Source organism: Leptonychotes weddellii, chromosome 5, assembly GCF_054177405.1.
Source record: "Leptonychotes weddellii isolate Sample4059 chromosome 5, ASM5417740v2, whole genome shotgun sequence".
Classification (NCBI taxonomy): Eukaryota; Metazoa; Chordata; class Mammalia; order Carnivora; family Phocidae; genus Leptonychotes; species Leptonychotes weddellii.
The window spans coordinates 6,407,172-6,433,142 of NC_138373.1; the positions used below are offsets into that span (position 1 = coordinate 6,407,172).

The 25,971-nt window shown below is 40.9% G+C and overlaps 1 protein-coding gene and 1 long non-coding RNA gene across 7 annotated transcripts in view; one reads left to right on the forward strand and one right to left on the reverse strand.

Annotated features, from left to right (window-relative positions):
* LOC102750522 (NXPE family member 3-like) overlaps positions 1-25,971 on the reverse strand; it is a 49,952-nt gene that overhangs the window by 9,191 nt on the left and 14,790 nt on the right. For 3 of the 6 annotated variants that reach the window (XR_014145195.1, XM_081819365.1, XM_081819367.1), the window contains 3 exons: positions 14,078-14,332; positions 7,786-7,900; positions 211-935 (listed from right to left, as the gene is read on the reverse strand). Coding sequence is in view for 5 of the 6 variants with exons in the window: in XM_081819365.1 (XP_081675491.1) it covers positions 211-935; positions 7,786-7,900; positions 14,078-14,082 (845 nt within the window). In the remaining variant the exon portion in view is untranslated. The remainder of the gene's footprint in view (positions 1-210; positions 936-7,785; positions 7,901-14,077; positions 14,333-25,971) is intronic. The other 3 variants (XM_081819368.1, XM_081819369.1, XM_081819366.1) reach the window with 2 other exon arrangements.
* Positions 476-24,139, forward strand: LOC145721496 (uncharacterized). Its single transcript, XR_014145220.1, has 2 exons — positions 476-560; positions 23,760-24,139. It is a non-coding gene; the product is annotated as an uncharacterized LOC145721496 (long non-coding RNA).

Genomic DNA, 25,971 nt, shown 5'->3' on the forward strand with positions numbered 1-25,971 from the left:
TCTCTCTCCCTGTCTCTCATGAATAAATAAATAAAATCTAAAAAAAAAAAAAAAAAGTAGTCAGCACTTAGTAGGAGACCTGTTGTGCAGAAGGAAACATGTTTAACAGAAGGGAACAGATGAATAAGGGTAGTGGCTCAGGCAGAAAAATCACAGGGACCAGGGTTCAGGGGTGGGGGCAGACATCCCAGATGATGCTGGGTTTCTTACCATGCCAGCAGGGCCTCCTCGTGTGGTGTGGTCACATTCCAATAATGTCCACTTGAATGCCCTACCAGTGAGTCGCAGGGCAGGGTGGGGGGTCGAGCACAGAACCAGAGCTCACCAGAATCTTCATCCCTGTAGTGACAGGTAGATTCTTCCTCCCCAGTTAGCAGGGGGTTAACATTGCAAGTCACAATTTCTTCATATCCTGTGGGTCCTCGGAAATAGCCCGTGAAATCGACCGTGGCCCACTGGTCTCTCCAGATTCTCCGCAGGACTCTGACTGCCTCGCTGGAGTGGATCAGCCGCACTTGCACCTGGGCCTGTCCAGCCCAGAGCAGGGGGAAGGACAACAGGTAGGTGCCATTCTCCAGATCCTGGATATCTCCAGGGACTCCTGCCTTCAGGTAGGGACCCAGGAGCTGTGCCCGAAACAGATCCCCACCATGGGTCTTGGGCCTGCCCCAGTGGTCTCTTGCGACAAGAATGGCCTCCAGGTAGCCTCCCAGGGTGTAGCTGGCCTGGGGAGGTCCCCTCAGGTGGTAGGTGGAGGTCTGGGGACTGGTGGAGGCCAAAAGGTCCCCCCCATCTCCCAGGGTGGGAGGCCAGCGCAGAAGATGGGTCAGGTCCGAGAGCTCCTGGGGGAGAGAGCCAGAAGACTTGCGGGGTGGGTGGGGCTGTGGGGGCCGAAGAACGGTGCTGTCATGCCAGGAAACTCTGATGTACAAGATCTGTGGGTAGAGAAAGAGGAACCTGCCAGTGGTTTGTGTCTCTTCACCTTTTTTCTGGGAAGGCATTGTCAGTTAACCAGACTCAGTTCTCCTCTGCCTGGTAGGTCTCAGGTAGGAATCCTACCTGCCCTACCTCATGTTGCTTCTGAACCAAAGCTGGTGTCGGAGCCACCACACACATATGCAGATACCAACTCTTGTTTAAAACCATATGTCTGTGGGTTTTGCTGTATTTCTCAAGGTTGTGTCATTTATAGAACCCACACCTTACACAGCAGTTGGATATCAGGACTGTGGAACTTAAAGGGGAATGGGAAATTGAGATGTTTCAAACACACATGATCTGGGGAAGATGGGCCCTTCAAGCAAGATCTGATGATGAAGGTTTTGCTATTACACATTTCCATTTTTCAAAAAGAAGGGAATGTCCCACACCCCATTCTCTGGAAGAGGAGGAAACATGCAGAAGTGGATTTTCCCTACTGCTAGAGTATGCACAGGACACAATCACCCTCAGTGGGGGGAAATGTCCCAACAGAATTTAAGTTCATAGCTCGCGGACTTCAGACAACCAGTGCAGACCAACCTCTGGTGGGGCCAAAACCAAGAAGCTTTTCTCTACTTTGCCTACTGACTTGCCTTCAGCTACCTCTGAAGCTCAGCTTTGTTCCTTGGCAAAACCAGAGGTTGAATTGTATTAGGTTCTGGGAACATTGTTTCCTGGGTTAACTGCTCAGAGGGGTGAGATTTTGCTATCACTTTCTGACTTTGGTGGGTGTGGGTCTGGTGCAGTGATAGTTTGGGAGTCCTGTTGGCCCTGGAGGCTCTTCTTCCTTGTTCTCGTTCTTCCTTCATTCTAAACTCTCAGGGCCTGTGTATGTGAGACAGTGATGCTGTGTAAGTGCGTCTCTTGGGCAGATCTGGGCTCTCCTGCAAGCAGGTTTCCTTAGGTCTAGACTTGGGGAGGGTGTTTGTGACAGACACTATTGGTTGCCTAGCCAATATCCCATTTTTGTTTGAGACAGAATATAGCCAAATGTGATAATTATCATGCGGGATATTGTTATTGGCTTGAGCCAGTCGTGACATTCACATTCCACACTTCCCCAGTCTTCTTGAGAGTTTTTCAGTTCTGGCTAATAAGATACCAGGAGAGGTCTGATGAGAGATAATCTGAGACAGCTGTCACTCACCTAACAAAAAGACGAATAAAGATGGGGCCACCTCTATTTTATTTCCACCTGAGATGTGCATTCAGTGTCTGGAGGTGTGTCGGCCATCTTGCAATATGCTGTTTCAGATTTGTTTCTCCTCCAATACCTCCACTATTGGTGCTGGGTGTCATAGGAACATTCATATCATGATAGGATTTCTGGCTGCTTCTTTATGTGGTGATGCTGGGTTGGCACAGTGTGGGGAGGAGTATTCCTGGAAGCCATTGCTATACCAAGACAATTAGCTACCACTTAGCTATACCCAAGAATGACTGCAAACCACATTACATCACAACTAAATGTTCCTCAGCTCAAATTTCTCTTAACAGGCTCTAAAAAAATGCCTGTGACCAACCACTCCAATATCACCTGACATTGAGGAAGTTGTAATAGAAAGATACATGACCTTAACAGATTGAGGTTAAAATATTTTACCACTGTAAAATTTACAGACCACATGACATTGCTAGCACACCGCCCATGGCCTTGGTAGGGATCTGAGCAAGTTAGAGTCTAAACTTCAAGCCTGAGGTTATGACAACAGCAATGCCAACTCTGCCCCCTACTGACTGCAATATGAGAGACTATAATTTATATGACTCATCTCAGTTTTGGAGATGTTCAAATATGAAAAAATGCACATCTTGGAATTGACAAAATATGATATTTACAACATATATAACAGACAAAGGATTAATGCCCAGAAGATAGTAATGACCACAAATCAACATGAATACAATTAATAGTCCGGGGGAGAAATGGGCAAAGTATATGAATAGGCATGTTACAGAAGGGGAACTATAAAAGAAAATAAACATCAGAGGGGCACCTGGGTGCCTCAGTCGTTAAGCGTCTGCCTTCGGCTCAGGTCATGGTCCCAGGGTCCTGGGATCAAGCCCCACATCGGAACCCTGCTCGGTGGGAAGCCTGCTTCTCCCTCTCCCACTCCCCCTGCTTGTGTTTCCTCTCTCACTGTGTCTCTGTCTGTCAAATAAATAAATAAAAATCTTTAAATAAAAAAAAATAAACATCAGACAAAGATGCTCAACTATATTATTTATAGGAGCTAGGAATGGTTACAGAAGAGCCAACCAGAATGGCTTAAGAATGATGGTTTTGTTTTTCTTACGTAATGAGATGTCCAGGAATAGGACATCAAGGGCTGTTTAGTGGCTCCAACAATGTCAGCAAGGATCCAGATCCATCTGCTGTCCTTATTATGTTGACTTGGTGCAAGATGGCTGTACCTCCAGTGCGCATGTCCATGTGCCAGCAAGTAAAATGGGGAATGGGAAACTGCTTGGTGGATTTTCTCCTTTAAATTAGGAAAGCAAACATTTTCCCGAAAGCCCCACCCAGAACACTTTGGCTTATGTCATTATCAGCGGTCAGTTGGCCACCAGAGCTAGGAGAAGGACATTATCATGATTGGTTGAGACCAGTTATAATTCAACTGGCGGGCTTGGGATTTGGGTAAGGGCCTATGTTCCCTGAAACTCAGGGATCTCTGAGGTAATGTGCTAGTAAACCAGCTCTCCAGAAAAACAAAAAAGTCCTGGCTTAGAGATTCTGTTTTTAGAAAAAGGTATTTAACAGATAATTGACAGTCCTTTGTTAAACTAGATATCACCTCTTCATTGTCCACTTCAGATGTGACCAAGGTGGACTATGGATAAGGAGAAACTTCCCAGATGATGAAGCCAAGGACTATGGAAAATGAAGTCTGGGGAGCCCTTCCCAGGGAGTGGCATGATTACATACTGAATGCTTAGCTCTTCCCTACCTTCCCAAACCTCACCTCCCGCCTTCTTCCCAGACTCAACTCCTAGAAGACTGACAGCTAAGCATAGGCCACCAACCTCAAATCAGAATCCTGGAAAATTTCTCTGAGGATCTGACCTGTCTGAGAGGAAAGACCTATTGGTACTAACATATGGGTTCTCCATTAAACCAGCAGGCCCAATCACCCTACATTGAAAAGCCCCCACCCATAAGCCTTCCATCTGTTTACTGCTAGTATATAGAAACAGTTGATTTTTATATATTGGTTTTATATCATTTAACTATCCTAAATTCGCTTCGTGATTTAGTATTTTCTACTTAAGATTTTCTTTTTAAATGACATTTCCCGCCCCCCATAAGTGACATATCTGCAATGTTGACTCTCTACTCCATTAACATGGTATATCTCTTAATTTATTTAGGTCTTCTTTGATTTATTTCATCAGTGTTTTGTAGTTTTCTGTGTATAGATCTTGCACATACTTTATAACATCTATATCTAAGTATTTCTCTCTTTTTTAGGGGGTGCTATTGGAAATGGTATTTAAAAATTTTTTTGTTTCCAATTGTTAATTGTTCATAATTAGAAATACAATTGATTTGTATATTGACCTTTTCCTTGTGAACTTGCTGAACATATTTATTAATTCTAGGAGACTTTTGGAGATTTCTTGGGGGTTTCTAAATGAGAAATAATGTCTTCTGTGAATAGAAAGGGAGTTATTACTTCCTTTCCAATCTGTATACCATTTTCCCCCTTGCCTTATTGCACTGGTTAAGACTTCCAGTACAATGTGTAAGGGGAGTGCTGAAAGCAGATATCCATGCCATATTCTAGATCCCTGGGAAAAGCATTCAGTCTTTAACCATTACATATGATTAAGTAGATTCCCTCTCCCAGGTTAAGTGAATTCTCTTCTATTTCTCCTTTGCTAAGACTTTTAATAATGAACAGATGTTGAATTTCATCAAATGCTTTTTCTGCATCTATTGAGATGATCATATATTTTTTTCCCTTAGGCCTTTAAAATGGTAAATTATATTTATTGATGTTTGAATGTTGAATCAGCCTTGCACACTTGGGATAAACTCCACTTGGTAATGACATGTTCTTCCAGGAAGGTTTTTTAACCACTAATTCAATTTCTATAATAGATATAGGGCTATTCAGGCTATATATTGCTTTTTTTTTTTAATCTTTTTTTTTTTTAAAGATTTTATTTATTTGACAGAGAGAGACACAGCAAGAGAGGGAACACAAGCAAGGGGAGTGGGAGAGGGAGAAGCAGACTCTCCGCTGAGCAGGGAGCCCGATGTGGGGCTCGATCCCAGGACCCTGGGATCATGATCTGAGCCCAAGGCAGACGCTTAACGACTGAGCCACCCAGGTGCCCCTATATTGCTTTTTGAGTTATCTTTTGTTGTTTGTGTCTTTTAAGGAATTTGTCAATTACATCAAAGTTGTCAAATTTACTGGCTTACATTTGTTCATAGTGTCTCATTATTTTAATATCTGTAGAATATTTATTGAGATACGCCTTGCTTTCCTAATGTTGATATTTTTTGTCTTTATTCTTTTTTCCTCATGATTTTAGACTAGAGGTTTATCAGGGGTTTTTAAAATTTATTTTTATTTTTTTTTAGAGGTTTATCAGTTTTATCGATCTTCTCACAGAACCAGGTTTCAATTTATTTTCCATAATGTTTTTGTTTTCTATTTTATTTATTTCTGTTTTGATATATATTTTTTTCTGCTAACATAGGGCTTAATTTGCTCTTCTTTTTCAGTTTCTTAAGGTAGAAACTGAGTTCATTGATTTGAGATCTTCTTTTCTGACAAAGGTGTTTAGTGCTATAAATTTCCCTTTGAGTATCCCACAAAATTAATAGGTCTGTTTTTATTTTCCATCCATTCAAAATACTTCATAATTTCCTTTAAGATTTTTCCTTTGACCCATGGACTATTTAGATATTATCTAGTTTCCAAATATTGGGGGGATTTTCTCGAAATCTCTGTTATTGATTTTGAATGTTATTGATTGATTTTTAAAGATTTTACTTATTTGAGAGACAGAGATAGAGAGAGCATGAGTGGGGGGAGGGGCAGAGGGAAAGGGAGAGGGAGAAGCAGACTCTGCGCTGAGATATTTAACCGACTGAGCCAACCAGACACCCTGATTTCTTTTTTTTTTTTTTTTTTATTTGACAGAGAGAGAGAGAGACAGCTAGAGAGGGAACACAAGCAGGGGGGGTGGGAGAGGGAGAAGCAGGCTCCCGGCCGAGCAGAGAGCCCGATGCGGGGCTCGATCCCAGGACCCCAGGATCATGACCTGAGCCGAAGGCAGACGCTTAACGACTGAGCCACCCAGGTGCCCCGACACCCTGATTTCTAATGTATTTTAAATGTAGTCAGATAACAGAGTTTTGTTTGATTTGAAATATTTTTAATTTATTTAGACTTGTTTTATGATCCAGAATTTAATCTATTTTGGTAAGCATTCCATGTGCACTTGAAAAGAATGTGTATTCTGCTGTTGTGAGGAGTGTTCTATAAATGACACAATTGGGTCAAGTTGGTTCAAATCTTCTGTTAACTTATTTTCTGTTGACCTGTGCTTTCAATTATGGATGAAGGGATACTGAAATTTCTAATTGTGAATCTATTTTTATTTGAAGTTCTACAAGTTTTTGTTTCATATATATTGAAACTCTGCTATGAGGTGCATAAACAGGTCTGTTATGTCCTCTTGATGGGTTGGTGAATTGCTCCTTTTTAACATTATAAAATAACTCCCTTTATCCCTTCAATTCCAGTTCAACACCTCAGGGTCTATTCTAGTCTTCCCCTTTCCATATCTGTAACTCCTTCAACAATGAGAAACTGGTTTCTCATTATCCTGAATGCATTTACTTACTTACCTGATTTCCTTGTATGAAACCAATTTCCCAAACTTTTCCTGCTCTTGCCCAGCTGCCACCCCTCTTGACTGCCCTCTTCCATAAACACCAAGGGTTTATAGTGATATGAGGAAATGCCATCTCTTGGGGTAATCTTTTCCTCTGTCAGGATCATATCCCTAAAATATACACTCTATTCTAAGACAGCACTTTTCTACTGAATTATCATCTCCTGTTCTCTGATAAAGAACCCAAAACAAGAAAGGATGCTCAAGAAGAGAGTCTCAGTTTCACCAGAACTAGTCATAGCAACAACATGAACTTATTCCAGGCTAAATGACAAAAACTTTGAACACCCAGAAAAAGGAGCTGTAGAAGCAACTCAGTTTGAAGACAGTTGTTATTTAGCTTAACATAAATGATTTGTCCTTTGTAAATACACAGATTTATATATTTAAGGTTTCTTTTACCTTTTTCCCTGTTTATTCCTGGTAAAGCTTCTTTTTGAAGAATTCAACTCTTTTTCAGCAGAACCAAGGGGAAAAGAAAACTTCTACATATGCACAGAGGTAGAGAGGGAGAGCAGGGTATCCTTAGAGACAAGGTATGGAGGCTATCTCAGTTTTAAGAACTAGAAAGGAGCCACATAAGCTGGAGCAGAAATATAGCATGTTGGGGAAAGAGAAAGCATGGATAGCTCAAGTTTCCATCTTCCCCTCAAGCAAACTGCGTTTTGGGCTAATGTTTTGGACTCCATTACAGCTACCCCTACCTGATATAATTTGCTCATTCTTTTTCTAAGAGCTTGTCCCTCTTTGTCATTTCTGTTTCTGGATTACAAAGAGGAAAAAAGGATGACAAAATGGAGAGCTTCTCTCAGTCTCCTTCTCCTAGATGAAAGCAGTTGGTTCAAGCTTTATGGACAGACAGAGACAAGTGGAAGGAAATATACTTACACAAATTGCAATGACTGATCCCACAACCACAGTCATGTGCCACTTGAACTGTCTGATGAATAGGTCTGTGGGAGCCTGGAGTTGTTTACTAGACATCTGGTAGGTGATCAAGACCCTAGATAGGTAAAAGTGTAAAATCAGAAGGAGTGTCATTATAAACATGGTGAAATAAGAGTTTTCTACTGTCTCCCCTATCAAGACCAATAATGACAGTCACTGTGGATGAGAGGGCTTTTGTAAAAGTTCAGGTGTCTAGTGGAGAAGTTCCAGCATACCCTTGGAGCAATTATGATCCAGCAATTCTATTTATGTCCACAAGAAACATATGAGAATATTCATAGCAGTTTTATTCATAATATTCCCAAACTGAAAAAGAAAACGCAAATATCCACCAGTGGAAGATTAGATAAGCAAGTTTTGGTATGTTCATACAATTGAATAACAACTAGCAAGAAAAAGAAAACGACTACTGATAAATGCAACAACATGAACGACTGTCAAAAATACATGGTTGAGTGAAAAAAGTAAAACACAAAAGGCACATATTACATGATTCTTTTAGCATGAAATTCTAAATTCTTTTTTTAAGATTTATTTATTTATTTTAGAGAGACAGTGCAAGCAGGGGGAGGAGCAGAAGGAGAGGGAGAGAGTATCTCTAGCAGACTCCCTGCTGAGCATGGAGCTGGATGCGGGGTTTGATCCCAGGATCTTGAGATCATGACCTGCGCCTAAATCAAGAGTTGGATACTTGATTGACTGAGCCACCCAGGCACCCCTTAGTAAGAAATTCTAGAAGAGGCAAACTAATCTATGGTGATAGAAATCATAATAGCAGTTGGCTCTGGTGGAAGGGGCTGACCATAAGGGAGCATGAGGGACATTCTGGAAATGTCCTTTATCTTGAATTGGGCGATGGTTTTACATATTACATATATTTGTCCAAATTAGTTATACACAAATCTGTGCATCTGACTATATGCAAACTATACCTCAATAAAAAGGAGAAAAAATAGGGACTAGAGAGAAGAAAAGAAAAACATGTATATCCATATAATTCATAACTAAATTTTACACAATATCAACATAGTGGAGATGGTGGATAGGGTAAGATTAGGGGATGTGAGAGTATACTAAAGTATTTGTATTGTTCAAAGGGGAATATACAGATAATGATATACTTCTTTTTGATGCTATTATGAATGAAATTGTTTTAAAATTTTATGTTTGGATTGTTCACTCATAGTGTTTAGGAATGTAATTTATTTTTGCGTATTAATCTTGATTCTTGCACCCTTGTTGAACTTGTTTATCAGCTCTAATAGTTTTTAGTGTATTCCTTAGAATTTTATTTATACAAGTTCATGTCATCTGGAAAATAGAGAGTTTTACTTCTTCCTTTCAAATCTACATGCTTTTTATTTCACTTTCTTACTTATTTTCCCTCCACTACCTCCAGTACTATGTTAAAATCAATAAGGGGTAAGTAAACATAAGACATCAATAGAGGTAGGTAAACATAAGTACAAGTAATGAATATAGGACTAAAAATAGAATGTAAAAATGTTTAAAACACCAGGAAAAAAATTTGATTCATCCATTGGAAAGTAGGGAAGGAGAAAAAAAGAAAGTATGATAAATGGGAAATTTGAAATAAAACAGAAGAAACAAGTCCTAATTTATACAGTCATTGCAATAAATGACAATAGGTTAAACTCACCAATTAAAAGACAGTGGAGTGCAATTAAGAACATATACTCTGAGTGACATCTCACTCCCAGAAAACACAGATAAGAAGGGTCTGGGCTTACCACATCCAACCTCTCCTCCCAAACTCACCAGTCAGATTCAGTCTTTCTACCCCAGAAGGGAAATGAATGAAGAGTTTAGAGCTGACAGAAACATTACACTAATGTCTGTCCCTCCTAGGTGGAAACATCAAAAGTGGGGAATAAGTGTTCTCTCCACCACAACTTCTATAATATACAAAGAACTCTTACAAATTGATTAGAAAAAGATAAACAATCTCATAGACAAAGGGGCAAAAGTCATAGTCAATTTGCCAAATAGCCAGCCATAGGAACAGATGCTCAAATTCATTTGAAGCCAGAAAACTATAAATTAAAACAACAATGAGAAATAATTCTCTATTTCTGCCTGGAATGTGGAGGAAATGAAAGGAGAAAAAGAAATTATGCTCGTGAAACTTTGAAGTGTTCAAGCCTTTTTGGAAGGCAATCTGGCCATATCTATTAATATTTAAAATGCATATACTTTTGAACCAGCAATTCTGGCTCTTAGATAGCTATCCTAGAGAAATAAAAGAACTTATTTGAAAGGAACAGGATATTTATTGCAGCATTGTTCACAGTGGTCCCGACTGGAAACCAAACATATGTGTATCATTTGGGGGATTCTACCATGTTATGAAATGAAATGTTGATATGGAATAGAATTACAGTGGGTAACTTGGAAGTGTGAACATAAGGTATTACTAAATAAGAAAAGCAAAGTCAGGAGCCTGGGTGGTGCAGTCAGCTGAGAGTCTGACTCTTGGTTTTGGCTTGGGTCATGATCTCATGGTTGTGGGATTGGTGCTCTGTGGAGTCTGCTTGAGGTTCTCTCCCTCTGCCCCTCTAGCTTGTGTGCTCTCTCTCTCTCTGAAATAAATAAATCTTAAAAAAGAAAAGCAAGGCGATGAAAGAAAGTATGGATTAAAGTATATCACATTTCAAAACCAAGAAAAAAACCTATTTATTTATAAAGTATATGCATATTATATAAGCACAGATACATAAATATAGATATATATCTGTATGATAGCAATTGGATATGAAGAATATAGAAGGGTACACAGCAGATAATAATATTGATCATATGTAGGACAGAAACAGGGTGATAGGGTGTTCATTTAGGAAGAAGAGATAGGGAGAAAGAAATTCATGACGTAAAACGCACGTGCGTGCACACACACACACATGCACACAAAGTATATGTGATATGATCCCATTCATGTAAAACTATACACATGTATACCTGAGTGAATAAAGAGGTTCTTGAAAGGATGGTCACCAAACTGTTAGTTATCTCTCAAGGCAATGAAATTTCAGGTGTCTTTTATTTTCCTCTTTATATTTCCATGTGTTACTCAAATTCAAATAAAAAGCATGTGTTATTTATATGATCTTTTTTTTTAAGAGAAAGAGAGAGCATTGGGGGAGGGGCAGAAGGAGAGGGAAAGAGAGAATCTCAAGCAGGCTCGTCCAGCATGGAGCCCAACACAGGGCTTAATCTCATAACCCTGAGATCATGACCTGAGCTGAAATCCAGTGTCGGATGCTCAACGGACTGAGCCACCCAGGTGCTCCTATACAATCACATTTTAACTGTGGAAATAAAAAGTGCACTTTTTGGGAGGAATTCCCTTCCTCTTCCATTGAGGCTAGATCCCAAGAAAAGACAGGATTAAGTGAGGGCAAAGATAGGCATACCTCTAAATACTGCCTTGGGGCTGGTGACATATTTAAGTCGGAGAGGACCAAGGACTTGAGGCAGGGGCTAAAGAAGGACCAGGTGGCCCAGGAGCAAAGCCAAGGGAGGGCCCAGAGGACTACTTATATAGGGCACACGGGCTTGGGGCTCTTTCAAGTTGTCTACAGCCAGAGAGAGATACCTCCACTGGAAACCTGGCCTGGAGCTTGAGAACCAGGCCTTCCACTGTCCAGCATGAATCCTGGGAATGGTAAAGAGCTCATTCTGCCAGATGCAGTGGCAACCTGGCTGTTGGGTAGGATGGGGGACCATCAAGCTGAGGATAAACTGAGATTCTTCTTGACCTTCTGCATTAATTAATTAATTAATTGATTGATTTAAACATGGGGCTTGAACTCACCACCCTGAGATCAATACCTGAGCTGAAATCAAGAGGTGGACGCTTCACTGACTGACCCACTCAGGCACCTCAACTGTCTGCATTAATTTCTGCCTGTTGTCTAATCCAGAACAGCAAAGAGCCCCAGGCCAAAGCAATAAAGCCAGTGAGTGGTGTTACCAATGTCATTATAATTTTCCATATTATTGTCTCCAACAGTGCTCATGTGGAGACCAAGTGAATATATAATATGCAAGTGCAATTAAAATTATGAGGCCCCAGAGGCGCCTGGGTGGCTCAGTCAGTTGAGCATCTGACTCTTGATTTTGGCTCAGGTCATGATCTCAGGGTCATTAGATCAAGCCCCACGTCAGGCTCTGTGCTGAGCATGGAGCCTGCTTGGGATTCTCTCTCTCTCCCTCTGCCCTTCCCCTCTACTCTCTCTCTAAAAAAGAAAAAAAATTATGAGGCCCCATAAAAATGTGAAGCAATAATAACAGTAATAACAGTAATAGCAGCAACACAAGACACCTGGCAGATTTTTAGCTTCTGCCCAAATGAAGATGGGAGGCAGGGGGAAGTGTATGAAAGAGATTCAGTTCCCCAATGGCTATTAGCAAACTCCAGATACATTCCCATTCCATCTCTTTTCTTGAAATGTGAGGACTTGACCCTCAATTCTATTCACCCACACACCTCCTTCACCTTCATCAAGCACCTAGAAACTCCAGTCCTGCTTTCTTGTACCTATAATGTTGGACAGACTTCCTTAAAAATCTAAGAACTGGGGTGCCTAGGTGGCTCAGCCAGTTAAATGTCTGCCTTTGGCTCAGGTCATGATCCCGTGGTCTGGCATCGAGGCCCACGTCAGGCTCCCTGCTCAGCAGGGGAATCTGCTTCTCCCTCTCCTCTGCCCCTCTCCCCCCTTGTGCTTGCTCTCTCTCTCTCTCAAATAAATAAATAAATAAATAAATAAATAAATAAATAAATAAATAAAGTCTTTTTAAAAATTAAAAAAAATCTAAGAGCTACTGGCACTGCTCTAATAAATGCAGTCATCCTACAGTCAGGCATCTGCTTCCAGATTATTACCACATCATGTTTACTCAACATCTTATCAAATTTAAGGCAAATCTAGTAAGAGACTTTCACTTGGGACAGAGCCAGGTATCTCTTCCCCAGCTTCACAAAGCAACTGCTGCCTACTCTTTTATTCCTCCCCCTCCAGCTCCTCCTTTAGGAAGGAGCTTATGTTCTCCTCTGCACTTACTTCTTGGGGCTGTTGGAAGACCTAGGAATCCCCACCATCCTCCCTTAGAAATTCCAGACATCCTACCACTCAATTGCTCCTTTTCACTCCTAGGACTAGGTTGTAGGCTCCATATTCTCCCCAACACAGCTCTGGGACCTAGGCAGACACATTCAGCTACAGCAGACCAAGAAGACAAATCAATCTACCTAATTATAAATGCTGCCCAGGGAAAAGTCAAGTTGATGTCATAATGCAAACCCCAAAGGGATGCCAGCAAAGTCATGTCAGAGAAGCTTGTTCAGCTAATGGACGAGTCACTACCGTACATAGACTTAAACATACTTTTGAAATTTGGGTGGCAATCCGCAGGCATGGTTCCCCAGCCAGCACTGTGTTCGGGACTATCCAGATGATTGCCATGCATCAGGCAATGGTCAATAGGAGCAAAAAGGGAAATAAGAACCATGGTTGTCCCCTGCCACCCAATGCCACCTCCCTTTCCCCTTTCACCCAGTTCATGAATGAGAATGAGCCTGCAGGGAAATCATGAGGTAGGTTACAGAACCACAGGGTCAGCTATGGGCTTACTAGTGTAATACCACACTCCAAGATAGCTTAGCCATTATCCTTGGCTTTGCACAGTTGGATGCTGGCTACTGGCTTTCAGGGATGGACATCGGTATCCTATCCTAGAGATACTCCAATCTTATAGAAATAAAAGGTCCATCTCACCTGCCCCCCCAACCATGAACCTGCTTCCAGTTTTCCACAGGGTTGCCAGTGCTAATTGCCATCTCTGAGGTCTCTTTCTCCTTAGCTTTCTCAAGTTTCCCAGCAGTATTTGAAACTGTTGACTACTTTCTCCACCCTAAAGCCTTACCGGAGTCTCCTGTCTTCTTGACCACTTGGCACTGCCTCATACCCCCTTCTGTGGGCATTATCCAATCACTTTCATATCACTTTCTCAAAACCAGGCACCATATCTTGTGCCCTTCTTTGTATTCCACATGACATTAAAGACAGTAATTTGCCCAGATTGTGATTTTAATCCATGCTTGACAAGTGGTTGCTTGACAAGTAGCCCAAATGCCCTGTTCCCTCAACCTGAGTCTGCCCATGTGTCTACTTCCTCTGCTCACATTTCCTTTCTTAAGCGTAAGCCTGCTTACCTCATCTCAGGATACCTCTCAGCTCTTCTTGCTCTTTCTTTCCTTCCTCTACAAAGTCCCCAAAGTCTTGTTTCCTCTCTTCATAGCAACTCACAGGGTAACGTCCTGCCAATGCTTCAAATATTGCCAAAGTGCAGCAGCTCCAAACATGTGGATGATGCAGCCAGTCGGGCACCCAGGATGAAGTCAAATGTGGAGAGAGGACAGCTGTAGTAGGAAAGAGAGCCACGCTTTGTAGCAGAATAACCTCAGAGTCTGAAAACACAACAGCAAAGAAGAAATGTGGGAATAAGTCTGCAGGAAAGAGGAGCTTAACCACTGTAGAACACTATGGTCCAAACCCCCAGACAAAGAATAATGACTTCCTCTTCCCACTCACTAGAAAGCCTTTTCTACTGACATCTGTAGAACAAAACAACATACTGGGGAGAGGGCCATGTATGTCTCCTTTCTAAAGAGAAACTAGACTTGAATCCCACACCTAAGCAGATGCGGGGAACGTGCAGGGGATGATGTCCTTGGTTAAAGACTGAGTGCTTTTTCCCTGAGTCTGAATTTTCATTGTCTTCTTTGTACCACTCAAGCACTAAGAGGAGAAAAGGGGCTCAAGCTGGGAGAAGGGTTCCCAATGCTGTGGCTGTAGGAATTACATGAGAGGTCGGGGGAAAAAAGAAACGTTGAAATCCAGAGATTATACAGGAAAATATTATTTTGATTCTATTTCCAAAATATATAATACAAATTATTTGATCAGACAAAATAAGAAAGATTGATTTACAAAAAGGACCTCAGAAAGCAGAGAGGAAAGTATTCCAGTCAGGGTCTGGTAAGGAGACAGAAATCCCACCAGGTCAGAGAATTTAATATAAAGAATCATTAACCGGCTATACAGAGTTGTGCAAAGGTAACTGGAAAAGCAGAATGATAACACTACAGTGTTGTGTAGATTCCAACTGCAGGAAGCAGCCACCACCCTTGGGACTGAAGGAGCTGAGAGAAGTTGTTAGAATGATGAATACTAAGAAACGGAGGAGTCCATGGAGACAACACTCAGACCTCTGCGGAAGGGCACTGCTCAACTCATTCTGAAAGTGTTGGAAAAACCACAGACTGGATCAGCTTCTGCTCCTGCAAGGACCAGGTGCTGTCAGCATGAGGAGGGTAGCTGATGCTCACTGGAACAGGACACAAGCAGCAATCCCATAAGAAGCAAACAGGAATAGCAAGTCCCATTTTCTTTCCTGGAGCCTTGCCCTCTCCCTTTGGCATCCTCTATTAGAACGTCCTAAGAGGCAACTAGCAGGTAGAGCAGAGATGTTTGCAGAGTCCCAGCCCCAGACTCACAAAGTCGAGCACAGAAGGCTAAGTTTGGAGCTGAGAGACAATTGTGTATCTAATGGCAGAGGTAGACAAACCAGTAATTGAACTTGTTGCTTAGAAATTGCTCCATGTGAGCAATCAACTCAGCCTTAGGTTTTCTAGCAGCAAGGCCAACACGAAGGGATATAAAATGTTTTCTTTCCCAGTAAAGTTAAGCGTTCTGAACAAAAGATTCACAACAGCTGTGTTTCAGTTCCAAAAAGGAAAGAAAACTGCATTATTATCATAGAAACCTAATAGAAACAGAAGAGGAAAGGAATCTACATATAGATGAAAGTTAACAGTAGGCAATAAATGAGAATAAGGCAAAGTTACATCAAATCAGGTACTTACAACAACCAACCTCATCAGCTGGGGAAAACCTGTGGAAACAGCCAGGCTGGAGTTCCGATTGAGAGGCCTGCGTGCAGCGTCCTCCCGTCAGGTGAGACTTCCAACTGACCATCCCCAAAAGGGCCATATTTATAGGGCAAATAACGGGGCTTGAAATTAAACATTTGTTCGCCTATGTGCAGTTTGGAGCGAGCTGCATTTCTATGTTATCATTTTTCTATATTTTCAAGGAGCTTGGGCTATGTGTGTCTGCCTCCCCTCCTGGATTCCATTTGGGGGGTCCAACCCAGCCTGGAGCAGGAGGGGATGTGGGACAAGATTTGTAGCTCTTGGCATCCAGAACAGAGGGCCAGTTCTGACCTGGAGGCCAGATAATATATTTCAAACCACAAGAGTCCCAAGGTCATTCACACAGCATAAGTCTCACAAACAATATTCCTTAGCCTGCCTGTGCACATGTAGGTCCAGGCGGCCGGCTATGCAGGACAAATCACAAAAACATCTATCCATATAGAGCAGTAAGATACAGCTTTGGAGAAAAGTGTTCTGTTAACTAAATAATAGAAGACATGGGAAGGGAAGGAGGGTTGTCTAGGGGAGAACTTGAGAGAACAAGGTCTCTAAGGGAATGGAATTTGGTTGAGTTGGGTCAGAGTTGACTAAGGGAGGGGAGTTGTGCTCAGGAGTTTGCAAGGTGGGGATCCAGCATGCTGGTTTCTTTCTGGGTCAGGGGTTTCCATCACGGGCTATGGTCACTTTCAGTTAGCTCTTCCCTGAATTTTCAGGCAAGGCTAAGAGCTGAATACAAGTAAGTACTCATCTAAAACCATAGCCAGGAAGTGTCAAGCATCTACCTTTTCCCAGGGTATACATTGTGAGTCAAGGGCTCAAGCCCTGCTACTAGTCCAGGAAACCACTTTGGGCATAGTATACAAATCCTCAGGGATCTTCTTGCTTAATTTTGCTCTCTCACCTCTCCCCTCACCCCATCCCCATCTCAAAAATGTTGCCATGTGATTATATCATCCCTGACCATCTCTGTTTCCCAACCTGGAGTGCCCTTCTATCTAGAATGTCCTAGAATGCTCTGTGCCTGGCTAATTCACAATCCTGTTTTAGAACTCAGCTCAAGTATCTTCCCTTTGTGGAATTCTTCCCTAGGCCCCAAAGGCTGGGCCACATGCCTATCCTGTATACTCTCATAGTTCACGAACACTTACCATATGAAACTGTAATTGCCAGTTACCAGGGGCAGTATAATCACTTACTCTGATTAATCAGAGTTCTTACTTTGCAGAGACAGAAGATAATTCGGCTGAGTAAAGAATAATAGATATTAATAGGAGGATTCTGCGTACCCCAAATATTGCTGGGAGACTTGAAAAGCAAGCTTGAATGCTAAGCTTCTAGGAATTATACCCTACACCACGCTCTGAACATAACTGCTGAGGCATCCACCATCCCCGCTGCTGCCTGACTGAGCAGTAGGAGATATTCCCACTGTTGTTTACACCAAGGATGCCATTTTTGTGTCATGAGCCTGACCTTGCAACCACCGTTACTCTTGAAAGCTACGTACCTCTGATACCACCCTTACCAGCAAAATGGGTTCTGTGTGGACCTTATTTTTCAAGTCACTCATGTCTGAATTCAAGGATGGGATATTATGGAAGCCGAGAGAAAAGAGGGTTTCATAAAGGAAGGAGTGGCCCATGACCACTGTTCACTTGCACTGGTGTGTGTGCGCCCTCTCTCTTAAGAGAGAGAGAGCACAAGCAGGGAGAGGAGGGTCAGAGGGAGAGGAGAAGCAGACTCCCCGCTGAGCAGGGAGCTCAATGCGGGGCTCAATCCCAGGACCCTGAGATCGTGACCTGAGCCGAAGGCAGACACTTAACCAACTGAGCCACCTTAAGCGCGCCTAAATAAGTAAAATCTTTAAAAAAAAAAACCAAAAACTAACCAGTCCTACTTAGACAATAAAACTATCGATTGCAGGGGTGCCTGGGTGGCTCAGTCGTTAAGCGTCTGCCTTCAGCTCAGGTCATGATCCCAGGGTCCTGGGATCGAGCTCCAAATTGGGCTCCCTGCTCAGTGGGAAGCCTGCTTCTCCCTCTCCCACTCCCCCTGCTTGTGTTCCTGCTCTCACTATCGCTCTCTGTGAAATAAATAAATGAAATCTTAAAAAAAAACCCCAAAACCAAAACGATTGATTGCAGAATCTGCATGTGGAACATTTACAAAAACTGATTGTATACTGGGCCAAAAAGCAAGGCTCACCAAATCTCCAAAGATTTAAATTATATGAAATACATTCTCTGGTTACAATGGGATTCCATTAGAAATCAATGACAAAGGGCACCTGGGTGGCTCAGTTGGTTAAGCGATTGCCTTTGGCTCAGGTCATGATCCTGGAGTCCTGGGATCGAGTCCCACATCGGGCTCCCTGCTCAGCAGGGCGTCTGCTTCTCCCTCTGACCCTCCCCCCTCTCATGCTCACTCTATCTCATTCTCCCTCTCAAATAAATAAATAAAATCTTTTAAAAAAAAAGAAATCAATGACAAAAATAGTATTAATGGGAAGATGTTCATTATATCTCAGTTGAAACCAAATCAACTACAAATTCAGTATAATCACAATTATTGAATATGATCACAATATAATCACAATTATTCAATCTAGTCACAAAATAATCCAACAGGAAATTTTTTTCAATTTCATAAATTGGTTAAAAGATTTCTATGGAAGCACAAAAGGCCAAAAAAAAAAAAAAAAACACTGCCCAAGCTCCTTTATTTTATTTTATTTTTTAAAGATTTTATTTATTTATTTATTTGAGAGAGAGAGAATGAGAGAGAGAGCACATGAGATGGGGGGAGGGTCAGAAGGAGAAGCAGACTCCCCACTGAGCAGGGAGCCCGATGCGGGACTCGATCCCGGGACTCCAGGATCATGACCTGAGCTGAAGGCAGTTGCTTAACCAACTGAGCCATCCAGGTGCCCCGGCCCAGGCCCTTTTAAAGAAGAACAAAAGTGTAGATCTTGTCCACCAGAAATGCAGAATTAATACAGAACTATAGTAATGAAGACTGGGTGGTATTGGTGCTGGTACAGACAGACAGACTCACTGAACAGAATAGACAGCCCCCAAACAAACCGATACACTGACATCTGATTTATGAGGAAGATGCACTGCAGCGCTATGGGGAATGGATGGACTTCTCATTTAATATGCCAGGTCAATCAGGTATCCAAACATCCCAAACTTTTTTTTTTTTTAATGTTCTTTCATAAGTAATCCAGAGAAATTCAAATTAAAACCACATAAGTCACTACTACACACCCACAAATTTTGCCAAATATTTAAAAATGATAAAATCTTTAAAGATGATAATATCAAATGCTGGCAAGAATGTGGAACAACAAGAGCTGCTTGTGAAAGAGTAAACAGGTAAAACCACTTTTGAAAAATTGGCAGACTCCAATAAGTCAAAAGATATATCTACTCTCTGATCAGCAAACCACCACCAGGGGACACCCTACAGAAACATCTGTCCATGTAGGCTGTGAAGTTACAGGCACAAGAATACAGCAATTTTTCATAATAGCCCATCAACAGTGGAAAGTAAAAATATAGTGTGATATAATCATACAATGAAACATCATATAACAGTGGAAATGGACCAACTGCAATCATATGAAGAATATGGATGAATCTTAAAATACTTTACTGAGCATAAGAAGCCAGACAAAACAGAATTCATAGTGTATGTTTTCATTTACATGAAGTTAAAATCAGGCAAAATGCACATGTATTGTTATAAGTTGGAAAAACCATTAAGAAAGACAAGGGCAAAACTATTATAAAAGTTAGAATAATGAGTACATCTAGAACAACAGGAGAGAAGGAGGGGCTACAACTCGGGAGAAACAAGGTGTCAGGGGCTTCTGGAGTGAGGATCTTGTTCTCTTTCTTATTTTGGGTGGCAGTTATATGAATGATCATTTTATAACAATTTGTTAAACTGTTTTATGCATTTTCTGTTTTATATTTGCTAATAAAATTTTAAGTAAAATTAGGTACATCCATTTTTATATATGTGCATGCATACATATACATTTAAATCCTTATATTTGTAAAAATCCTTATATATGTATAAATCCTTATATTTGTATATGTACATGCATACATATACATTTAAATCCTTATATTTGTAAAAAGAAGTATCTGATGCATAAATAAACAAAATAGTGGCCTATAAATGGAAGAAGAATGGAGTTTGAAGGGCAGGAATGGAAACAAGACTTCTCTTTGCATAATTTTCTGTACAGTTTTGCCTTTTGATTTATGTATATGCAATACCTATTAAAAATTTAAATCTAAAAAGTGCAGTCCCTGAAATTGGGAACATAATGAACAACTCGAAATATTTATCAAATTGCTAACAACCACAAGAGAACGAATTTACTCAGTTCTTTGTACTTGGTTAGGGGGATGCAGTCTAAGGACAAAAAAAGTTTACAAAAGAATATTACAGTTGGTTCAAATCATATAGAGTTCACACTCCGTGACTGGTGGCTATGTCTCACATCTTTTTCAGTCTATCAGCCCCCTTCCTCCATGTGCCCCACCTCCCCATTTGCAATTATTTGTTGAAGAAACCAGATTGTTTTTTTCTGTAGAGTTTCCTATGGTCTGGCTTTTAACATCAATACTGTTTAACATTTTCTTTCAACTCTGTATTTCCTATAAATTAGTAATTAGATATAGAGGCTTGATCAAATTCAGATTCCATTTGGGGGGGGCAAAGCTTCATAAGTAATGACAGTGCTTCCATCAGGAACCACACTGTCTGGATATCTCTACTTTTTGTGATATGAGCAGCTATTGATGATTACTGACTAATTCTATCAATTCACAAGGAGTTATGAAATGATGATATTCTAGTGTTATCATTCCTTCTTTATTTATTAGCTGGAGTATTGGTATAGAGAGAAATTTCCCCTTGCCAATCATTTGGTTATATAGGAAAGACAGGATAAAAACTTGATTCTTTTCCTTTACTTAACAGTTTTTAAAATAATGAGTTGATTGCCTAAAATTCTCCAAAGTGTTATCATAAATTTGTGGATTTAAACATGTCTGTTGTGTTTCAATCCAGTGCAGCAGTTTTTTTCCTTGTTGATAATCAAATGTCCTTTTTTATTTTTTATTTTTTGGTCCAGTGGAAGCTTCTTCAGGTTGGCTTCTGAGTCCTTTTGATACAACCCTGGTCATCTATAAACAGATCTTTAACTTCATTCAGTGGTTTTACTGTTATTTTTAACAGTGGTATTGTTACTTTAAAATTATTTTTTTTAATATGATAGACTATAGCAAGTAATTGTGAGTTTTTTTTAAAAGTTTTTATTTTAATTCCAGTTAGTTAACATACAGTGTTATATTAGTTTCAGGTGTACAATATAGTGATCCAACAATTCCATACATTACCTGGTGTGCATCACAGCAAGTGTGTTCCTTAATCCCCATCACCTATTTCACCCACCTCCCCACCCCTGTCCCTTCTGGTAACCATCAGTTTGTTCTCTATAATTAAGAATCTGGGCGCCTGGGTGGCTCAGTCGTTAAGCGTCTGCCTTCGGCTCAGGTCATGATCCCAGGGTCCTGGGATCAAGTCCCACATCGGGCTCCCCGCTCTGCAGGAAGCCTGCTTCTCCCTCTCCCACTCCCCCTGCTTGTGTTCCTGCTCTCGCTATGTCTCTCTCTGTCAAATAAATAAATAAATAAATAATCTTAAAAAAAAAAATCTGTTTTTTTGTTTGCCTCTCTCTCTTTTTTCCCTTTGCTCATTTGTTTTGTTTCTTAAATTCCACATATGAATGAAATCATATAGTATTTGTCTTTCTCTGACTTATTTTGCTTAGCTTCATACTCTCTAGCTTCATCCATGTCATTCCAAATAGCAAGATTTCATTCCTTTAATGGCTGATTAATATTCCATTGTATATATAAATACCATATCATCTTTATCCATTCATCTATCCATGGACACTTGAGCTGTTTCCATATCTTGTCTATTGAAAATAATGCTGCTATAAACATGGGAGTGCATGTATCACTCTGAATTAGTGTTTTTCTATTCTTTGGGTAAATACTCAGTAGTGCGATTACTGGATTGTAGGGCAGTTCTATTTTTAACTTTTTGAGGACCCTCCATACTCTTTTCCACAGTGGCTGCACCAGTTTGCATTCCCACCAACAATGCATGAAAGTAATTGTGTTTGTATTGTTAGATTTTCCATGTAAGAGAAATGAGATGCTAATATAAACTCAAATAAGAAAATAAACCACTAACTCTAAAATTAATCTGAAATATCAATATGAATTTGTGATTTTTAGTCTATCTGTGTATCTGTCATCAATCGGCATTCTCTTCTGTCTTTTAAATAACCTAGAAACAATGTTACCCCAATAATCATGAGCACTACAGTGACCAGATATTCATTTCTAATTTCATTCTATTCATTTCTAATTCCATGAATTCTTGGAGAATCAACAAATTCTAGGTCAGGAGCAAAATAGTACAAAGTGAGCCTGGGATACCTTGTGCCAGAAATCAAGGAAGCTTTCGTGTTGGAGGTATGTCAGAAAGGACACAGGAGTCAATTTGGCAGCGATTGTGAAAATTTGAATATTAGAGAAAAGAATGAGAGGGAATAATTAGAGAAAATGATAATTTTATAAAAGATTGGCTCAATCACACCAAACTGATAAAAATCTATGTATCATACAATGATACCAAAAAAAGATGGTCATTTGCTACCATTTTAAACCGGCTCTTTTCTTTGCAAATTGCTCATTAAAGGGAAACAGTTGAATATTTTCTTGCCTTTCCAGGAGAAGTTATCTTTCAACTAACCTATTAGCTCCAGTTAATGAGAGGAAGCATTATTTTTATAAAAGGCCAGCTGATAACTGTAGAAAGAACAATGGAGTTAGAAAATCACTCTTTTGTGGGTTGCCTGGATGGCTCAGTTGGTTAGGCGTCTGACTCTTGATTTCAGCTCAGGTCATGATCTCAGAGTTGTGAGATCAAGTCCAGTCTGGCTCCGAGCTGGCTGGGTGGCATGGAGCCTGCTTAAGAGTCTCTCTTTCTCTGTGCACCACCCCCGCAAAAATTTTAAAAAGAAAGAAAATCACCCTTTCTTTTTTTTAAAGATTTTATGTATGTATTTATTTATTTTTAAGATTTTATTTATTTATTTGACAGAGAGATAGAACAAGTAGGCAGAGAGGCAGGCAGAGGGAGAGGGAGAAGCAGGCTCCCCGCTGAGCAAGGAGCCCAATGCGGGGCTCAATCCCAGGACCCTGGGATCACGACCTGATACGAAGGCAGCCGCTTAACTGACTGAGCCACCCAGGCACCCCAAAAATCACCCGTTTGTAACATTTATAAAATGATTGATACAGGAAATCATTATCAGCTGTGTTAAAAATCATTGGCTAATGAGGATTTCTGGAATTCATACAAGGCCAAAATGATACCACTAGATTCTTTTTTTTTTTTTTAAAGATTTTATTTTTATTTATTTGACAGAGAGAGACACAGCGAGAGAGGGAACACAAGCAGGGGGAGTGGGAGAGGGAGAAGCAGGCTTCCCGCCGAACAGGGAGCCCGATGCAGGGCTCGATCCCAGGACCCTGGGATCGTGACCTGAGCTGAAGGCAGACGCTTAACGACTGAGCCACCCAGGTGCCCCAATTCCTTTCTGATCCCAAGGGGAAAACAACTGCTGTGGAGGGATCAGGCTTGTATAACTTTATCCAGTGGTCACTCATGGTCATGATCACTGATGGTAAATAATCAGGTACTGATACTCCAAATGTGCTGCAGATAGAATTTACAACATCCCTTTCCAAATGCTTAAGTTAAATCTATCAAGTCTTTAACTCATAATTTATTTTTATAGGGAATACAAGAAATAAAGGACTAACCAAATGTCACCATCTGAAGCAAGCAGAAATAATCCAGAAGGTGGGACATTTGAGAGGATAACTGGCCCTAACTTTTCCACTAAAAAGGATAAGGAAAAGGAAGAACTAGCCTGGATTTAAAGAAATCAAAGTATTGGGGCACCTGGCTGGCTCAGTTGGTGGAGCATGTGACTCTTGATCTCAGGGTCATCAGTTCAAGCCCCATGTTGCGTATAGAGATCAGAAATAAATAAGCTTTAAAAAAATAAAGAAAGAAATCAAGGGATAAACCACCAGGTCCTGGAATGGATCTTGACTTTGAAAAACAATTGTATGGACTTTTGAAGGACAATGGAATAAATTTGATTATGAACTGCGTATTAGATTTAAGGAATTATTATTTCATTTTGGCAATATTCTGTTTATAAATTATTTATACTGAAATATTTGGGAGTGGGACGTGATGATTCTGCATTTGACTTAAATACTTAAGCATATGAAAATAAAGTAGAAAGGGACAGGTATATGCCACAGGAATGTAATGGAAATAACACTGTTGAGAGAGAAAGTGATTTAGGAGGGAGGGGAAATTGGTAGAGCAATGTCCTTGAACAGGCAAGAGGGGACAAGAACCAGAGGGGAAGTGGAAGGATCAGTCATAGATAAGAGCATACAAAAACAGGTGGGAAGGGCGCCTGGGTGGCTCAGTCGTTAAGCGTCTGCCTTCAGCTCAGGTCATGATCCCAGGGTCCTGGGATGGAGTCCCACATCGGGCTCTCCCTGCTCAGCGGGAAGCCTGCTTCTCCCTCTCCCACTCCCCCTGCTTGTGTTCCTGTTCTCGCTGTCTCTGTCATATAAATAAATAAAATCTTTAAAAAAACAAACAAACAAACAAACAAAACAAAAACAGGTGGGAAGATGGAGAATTCTAGTGCAGGTGCCAGGAAGGAGGTGAGGAAATACGGTTGTGGGAGAGTCTGCAATTCACCTCCAGTTGCTTTGTTTTGTTCAAGAGAATATGTTAGGTCATCTGCTGAGGATGAGGTCGGGGAAGGTTTCAGGAGAGAGGAGACGCAGAGGAAGCAGTCACCTAGGAGCGGCCCAGTGAAACTAGGGCAGTGACTCTCAGGCTTCCGTGCACATCAGCAGCACCTGGAGGTCTTGTTGAAACAAAGACTTGCTCCTCCCCAGAGTTTCTGACTCAGTAGGTCTGGGGCTAGGCCTGAGAAGCTGCATTTCTAGCAAGCCCCCAGGTGATACTGATGCAGCCCATGTGGGGACCACATTTTGAGAACCTCTGTGATTACTGTGCTTCATTAAGGCCCCCTTGAGGTGTATGGTCTAGTGTTTCAAGTGAGAACTGTCAGCATGATGGAACGTTTTTCTCCAGGTGTGTTCTGCTGCACAGAGCCAGAGATTATCACCAAAATAATCATATAGGGGGCTCCTTCTCGTCATTCTGGATTCAGCTCAAATGAAACTGTTCAAGAAGCACCTTCTCTGACCTTTTAATCTAACTATCTTCCTCCTCCTTACCATCTTGCACTTCCACATTGTTTTCTCTCACAGAACTTTCCACTGTCTAGAGCTGTATGTATATGTATTTATTTTGTTATGTGTTTCTGGGTCTTTCTGCTAGAGTTCATGCACAACAAAACAGGAATCTTGATTTCTTGTTTTGGTCACTGCTATGTTCCTAGAACCTGGAACAGTGCCTAGACACCAGTGGTTCTCAATAATTATTTATTGACAAAAAATAAGCAGGTGTGAAAAATAAGAAACAAAGGAAGGGAGAGAGAAACAAGGAAAAAACTGACATGATTACAAAAATATAAACGCAGTTCATTGATGTCTAAAATTAATGTAATTAAATACATTGGAAAAACGGGAGTCTAGCTAGTTGCTCACCACCCCATTTTCTCTTCCTGAAGACTTTGTTTCCTAAATTCCCTGCATGGGTTGTGGACATTGGAATTTGGGCAGCAAAAACGTATGACACTTCCATGCCTGGACATAAAACACCCCATATAGGGTGTTGAAAGGGACCTTGATTCTAGAGTCACTGCTTAAACAACAGCAGTATGGAAGGCTGCTCCGAAACTGTACTGTACTGTACCCAAACTGACTGTACTTCAGATGAGTTCAAAATAAACTTGTATCAAGTCATTATTGAAATTCCAGTGTTTTTATTACACAAAAAAGAGGAAT